Source organism: Helicoverpa zea, chromosome 31 (assembly GCF_022581195.2).
Source record: "Helicoverpa zea isolate HzStark_Cry1AcR chromosome 31, ilHelZeax1.1, whole genome shotgun sequence".
NCBI classification, from domain to species: domain Eukaryota; kingdom Metazoa; phylum Arthropoda; class Insecta; order Lepidoptera; family Noctuidae; genus Helicoverpa; species Helicoverpa zea.
The window spans coordinates 5,395,569-5,401,902 of record NC_061482.1 but is presented as its reverse complement, the minus strand read 5'-3'; the positions used below and the strand labels follow the sequence as shown (position 1 = coordinate 5,401,902).

General features: G+C 36.5%; 1 protein-coding gene and 1 long non-coding RNA gene across 3 annotated transcripts; one reads left to right on the top strand and one right to left on the bottom strand.

The window, feature by feature from the left end:
• Nucleotides 1-841: 841 nt before the first annotated feature.
• Nucleotides 842-2,375, top strand: LOC124644962. Of its 2 annotated transcripts, none has more exons than XM_047184657.1 (2): nt 842-947; nt 2,000-2,375. In XM_047184657.1, the coding sequence occupies exon 2, from the start codon at nt 2,134-2,136 to the stop codon at nt 2,305-2,307; it is 174 nt and encodes a 57-aa protein (XP_047040613.1). In that variant the 5' UTR covers nt 842-947; nt 2,000-2,133; the 3' UTR covers nt 2,308-2,375. The 2 variants fall into 2 exon arrangements, with proteins under 2 accessions (XP_047040613.1, XP_047040614.1); XM_047184658.1 differs by having other exon boundaries at nt 916-1,059.
• Nucleotides 2,376-5,882: 3,507 nt separating this feature from the next.
• LOC124644736 lies at nt 5,883-6,225 on the bottom strand. The gene is made up of 2 exons (XR_006986106.1): nt 6,096-6,225; nt 5,883-6,009 (listed from the first exon to the last, which is right to left on the bottom strand). It is a non-coding gene; the product is annotated as an uncharacterized LOC124644736 (long non-coding RNA).
• Between the last annotated feature and the right edge of the window lie 109 nt (nt 6,226-6,334).

The following is a 6,334-nucleotide window of genomic DNA, read 5'->3' as shown; positions in this document are numbered from 1 at the left end:
GCTTCGGATGATTGGTAAAGGTAGCATTCCGTGCATCGCGACTGTCGCTGCCGTGCGCGCTCTACTTTATTTCAAAGAAAAAATACCGCAATGCCACATACGCTTAAATCGTAATTGAGTCGGGATTGGATCTCAGTCGGATGTGAATCGTATGTGGCTTAAGTAAAATAGCGGAATCGTGCCCCTGACCTCAATATTTTCAAAACGGCCACAGCCAGCCCTGTAGCTGGAGGTTGGATATCACGGTACAAACTTATTTGTGCTTTGTCTGCATTATAAATTAACATTCATATTGTGTTTTAGCTTTGGTAGCCTTCTAGTACCCACAATAGGCAAAAATGGAGACACTAATTAGTTACAAATTTAATTTATCTTGTTATCACAAAAACCATATTATTTTTACCTTTACGTGATAATTTTTACTTAATACACCATTTGTTACAAAAAAAATTAATAAATGAAGAACCACTCGACCGGTGTTGTGGAAACTTCACATAAACCATCTACTTAATAGTCCAAACAAATACTAAACATTTGGTTTGCATAGGTGAAACAGTTCTTGAGTTAAAAATTACAACTATAACTGCCGTTAAATTTTATTTTATTTTTTGATAATTATTTTCAGTAGGCTCCACTATCTACTGCAAATCGGAAATTTTATTTGCTAGAAACATGTTTCAATATAAAGTTGTAATGTTTCAATATTCATTTATATTTATATTTGCATTTGAAATTTATAATAATGAAAACAAGATTGTTTCATCATCTGCCTCGAGTATAATATGTTTATTTAAATGTATTTCAAAATAAAATAAATATATTATGTATCATGTCTGAAATCATATGGTTCCAAACAACTTCATTTAAGAAAGTAAGGTCTAAATTTTAAACGTCAAAAAATAAAATGTCAAATAAAAATTGATTCCAGAATCGTCACTTGGATTTAGGTTAGTTTATTTCTTATTTTCTTGATATTATTCTGATTCTTCTTCAACACTGACAATTTATTATTTTCTCGTGTCTAATCGTGCTGTGTTTAGGAATCCATCTATTGACTTGGTACATAACTTCATCCTAGTAGCGTTGTTTTTTTCAGTTGATTGTATTATTATGTAATGTTATAGTTCGGCCATTCAGAGAATGCGTTCCTGACACGTCGCGATTGAACTGACGACGTAACTTTGCAATGGCGTTGCAGTTACGATAAAAATATTTTTGCTGGTTGTTTACCGTTTTAACAATTGAGGAGCATTAAAACAACATTATTATATCAATAATCAATGAATGTAGTTACGTCGTCAGTTCAATCGCGACGTGTCAGGAACGCATTCTCTGAATGGCCGAACTATAGTGTTTCATCCTCATTGTAACTTTAAAAAATTTGAATGTCATAGGAAATATGTGAATAGGATAATTTGCAAATATTAATATATCATTTTTAGGTCGGGTTATGTTTCCAAGTTACTGGAACACACATTGAAACCATTTTTTGTTTAGATGCGTGACTCCTAGTCAATTTGCAGTTTTGGTCAGTGGGTCGTTAGGTTTACTTTATGTATTTTTTTTTTAATGTCCAGCACCTTGTTTGCAGTCTGAGTATGGCTAAGCAAGTGGTAAATTATTAATTTCATCTTTACTGAATGGATTGGATATGTACTTAAGAAATATTTTTGTTGTAAATCGATGTTATCAATAACCAAATTTCTAGAACATTAGGTAAACTCCAGTTAAAAAAATTGTACTTCTGGAGGTCAACAGTTGAACTGTTTGTTCCGTCCAAAAAGAAACAGCATTCTTATAAATGCGATTTTTATATTGTTATTTTTTTAATAGACTATGCTTGCGTTCTATCATAATGAAAAAATCTGTCAGTTTATGTATCTTTACCAGTTCCCATTATTCAAAAGAGGTCCTATTTTGCCTATCAAGATAAACAAATATTAAATCGAATGTACAATCTTATTATATTTGATTAATTGACTAATGTTTTACTCCACAGGTATATGGCGTTTTTAACATTTCTTCGCCGTAACCTGGTGAGCATTACTTTTCCCGTTCTGACTGTAACCTTCATTTACCTCGACTGGAGTCACACTAAGAATTGGAAGCTACAGCAGAAGGCACAGAACTAAGATGGCTGTCTTCGGTATCACTTTGCGATATGTCTGGTTTGCTGTCCCGATGGGAGGCTACTTTGTTGGCAAGTACTTGGACGATCAAGAAACACTGAGGATGACTAACTTCAGGGACAAGTCCAAGCTCTATGGACCCAAGTACAAGGCCGGAGACCCACCATCATGGCCTTGAAGTAATGCATATGTAGTAATTATGTTTCATGTTTCAGTTTAATAAAATAGTTTTATTGATTTAATTTATGGGTGTTTTTTATTTAAATACTCACTCCTCAATTAACTGAACATTCCCTAAAAGCTCAAAAAACCAGCCAAGTGCGAGTTGGACTCGCGTCCGAAGGCTTCCGCACTATTTTTTATAAAAGGTTCCATAATTAATAAACGTAAATATTTCAAGCAAGCTACCTGTTGCTGTTATCGATACCAAGCAAAAAAAATCACGTTTGTTATTATAGCAGCAACAGAAAAAGATCATCTGTGACAATTTCAACTCTAACTGTCACGGTTCATGAGCTACAGCCTGGTGACAGACTGAGACGGACAGAGGAGTGAAAACAATAGGGTCCTGTTTTACCCTTTGGGTACGTAACCGTAAAAAACGGGTAGAATTCTGACCTTGGGTGACATATTTCAGCAAAAACCTGTGGTTTCATCTGTGTTCTGAGGAAACTTCTTTCCGCACTAGGAGAAGAAGTATCCCACAATATTCTGGTACAGTACTCGTTACAAAATACCAGTTAATCTATTGGTATAACTCTTTAAGGTTCCGCAGTCAACTATGTCTGTCCACGCATAATCTCAGGGACCGGGGATAGTGGGGAGTTTTCTTTCATTCTGACGCTCACTTCTCTAAGTAGATATTGGTTATTTAAAAAATACCTACTTTATTTGTTTGAGCTTATTGAGATGTTGAAAGGTTGCGAGTAAGCCTTCCAGTTGTACCTACTTACTAATTTAATGGATAAAGCAATGTACTAAATTGTAGACCACAGATATTGCGAACATTATATATTAAAATGTGACGTTATACCCACATATAAAAAGTGTTGCGTAGTACTTACTAATTCCAAGTGTTGTTCTTTCAGTTCTTTGTTTACCTTTTGGCTCACGGCTCAGCGAATAGTGAGTTAGATTATCGCTATCACTAGCTAAAACGGATGATACGGTGGTAGACATTTTGTTACAGGATTTTCATTTCAGTGTTGTAGGTAGGTGGGTACTTCGAAAAAACCTGAATGCTAGACATTATTTTTCAGAATTTGTGGTGCATCGGCGCCGTCGATATTATATTTTGTGAAATTTCGTTTGCATTGGCAACACTGAATTTGAAAAACGTTCATTCTGCCTCTTGCATTAAAATATACATACATCCTCGCACGTTTGTACTGCATACAACTATTGGTTGGATAGATACAAGATAGGTAGGTATATTGTAATTGCAATTAATAGCAGGTTCGAAATGCGCAGGTCATAAAGTTATTGATTGCAAGTAGGATGTGCTATTTCAGGTTGATAGCAACCATGCAGACAACGCATCTAGGTGCAATTTTATGTAGGTATAAGGCGTAGGTACCACCAATCAATACTTAAGTGGGGGGGGGGGAGGGAAGGGTATATTTACTAATCAAATTGCCTTTATGAAGTTTTATGTATTGCTTGTTGCGACTTTTTTTATGAAGCTACCTGCGTCTTGTCAATGTTCTTCCATGATATTTATTTAATGAGCTAGCGTTATAAAAATTGACACACAACTTGAAGTTATGTAAGACCGCAAAATAAGTCAATGAATCAAACTGTACGTAGGCACCTTTTTTTTACTGGGACATCATCAAATGACTTCTCCCGTAGTGGGTTAGCAGTGTGAGGGAGTGTCAGACTCTTACTGACTAAAAATCATCATGTTCCTTCGTAGGCCTTTTATGTACAAGGGCCGCGGTAACTCTTTCACACATTCCTGCAGATATGTAGGTACCTGGGCTCCCTATATGTAGGTAACTTATAAACTTTGATCACACTACGTCTGCTTTGGTTCCAGCCTTTATTATTGAATAATAGAACCTAACAAATGCTCCAGGACAACGACTGGAGTTTGTAGAGGACATTACCTAAGTGGTTTTATGATTTATGGTCATCATGGTTTAGCATCACAAAGGTTTCCTTTCAAATGTCATTACCAAGTGATGATTAGATCATGGGTTGGTTAAAAACAATAAAACAGTACGCAGATTCTACGATAGTCTTGCTTTAAGCCTGGAAGTTCAAAGCAATACTATCGCAAAACTACGATATCTTTAAAGTGGGGATATGTTTATTAAAACTGAATCCAAAAAATACAGTAATAGTTGAATGTGTTTGTTAAAATTGAAGTAATATAGTCAGTTATACTAAAATTTCTGATTACAATCAGACAGAGTTCAGAAAAGTTAAATAGATCAAAAATATTTGAGTATAGACAAAATAATAAGTAAGTATACATAATACAAAAAATATTTCCAACGATTTCCGCTTTCCTTAATGCCTAAACTCTCAATACAAATCATTCATTCCTCAAATCTAAACTAAGTCTAAATACATATTAACTTAGACGCTATATTATGATTATAATATTACACGTAGATAAACACTGATCGCGGGACATATCAATTATATTGGTAACCCTACACATTTTCCAATAGTGATCCTATTCTTTCCTGATGGTAATCTTATGACTACGTCCTAGGGTCATGTTTTGGGGCAGGCACACTCCTGGTGACCTCATGTCTCGAAATAAACTCCTTCCATGTTCTACAGCATTCCATTGTAAGCTCCGTCTCTGCCGTTAAAATCCCAAGATGTTGTTTTTGACATAAATGGGTTTTTTTTGAAGATGAGGGTAGAAGATGAAGATGAAGAAAAATTCTTTTTCAATTTGGACGAATGCGAAATGTGCTGCTTTTAGTTTTGCATTTGATAGAATATATCATTGGCAATCTGGGTGAAATTTTCAATCGCAGCATTAATTTGCACCCGCGTCTTCGTGCACTCAGTGTGCTCCCATAGAAAAGCCGACACAGTGTCCAGGTCTTTAGTGCCGGTCTTCAGTAACGCCAGACAAAGATTAAACTTGTCCTTCTGGCTCCATACTCCCAGCTGCTCCGGGTTCAGCAACTCGCCAGATGATAACTGCAGCGGCTCCATTATCACTTCAGTTAGAAATTTGTGATTGAGATTAATCGATTTATTTACTCAAAGACAAAGCAATAAATTGCCACCACTTTGTTCACTCGCACCGACTGGCACTGGCTGCGGAAATGGGACTTGGGTGGGAGGGTTCGATCAATACTTTAACGAATGTTGCCAACTTGTGCAATCTGATTTCATACAACACAACATTGTGAGCTACGAAAACTAGTAAAACTATCCTGTATTTCGCTGCCAGGCGGCTTAAAGGCATAGGGTGCTTACATAAAGAAACAGGTTGCCGGTACAGACAAACCTGTACGGGTAGGTACCGATCAGTGCAGGTATAATATTCTAAAGAAACAGGTAAACCGGTAACCTGTTTCTTTATAAGTGAGTCAATAGGATTGTATTGAAATATTATACCTGCACTGATCGGTACCTACCCGTACAGGGTTGTCTGTACCGGCAACCTGTTTCTTTATGTAAGCACCCTTTGACTTGAACGCCGTTTGGCAATAAGCCGGCGGCACTGCCGCTTTTGTGTGTAGTGTGGCCTTTATATTGAGAAATACAATAAAACAACAAGAATATTTTTTCAATTTATTTCTCTTCAATTAATTACAAACACCGTTTAGCCATAGAATACCACACTATAAGGAATGGAGCCCACAAGCCGATTCCGAAGAAAATGGAGAAGAACACTGTCGCAACGTACCTGTAAGGTCAAATTGTAAAATAAGTTCCAAGAAGGTTGTTAACAAGGTTCGAAAAGATCGTATTAAGTATCCAGCCAAAACCCACCACCAATTATGGCAGAAATCATGGTTTCCGCAGTCCTGACCAAAAATAAACAGCCAAGTCGGTACGTGATCGCTGCAGTGCTATGCAGTGGGATATTAAACTGACAGCTGTATATATTTTTTGAATTCGAAAAACAAGGCAGCTCACCGGTTAAGCACTCTGAACGGCAAATTGTCAAATGGCTGTGGAGGTCCCTCGCAGTGTTCCGTTGCATATTTTTGTATTCGTAAGGAAGGCTT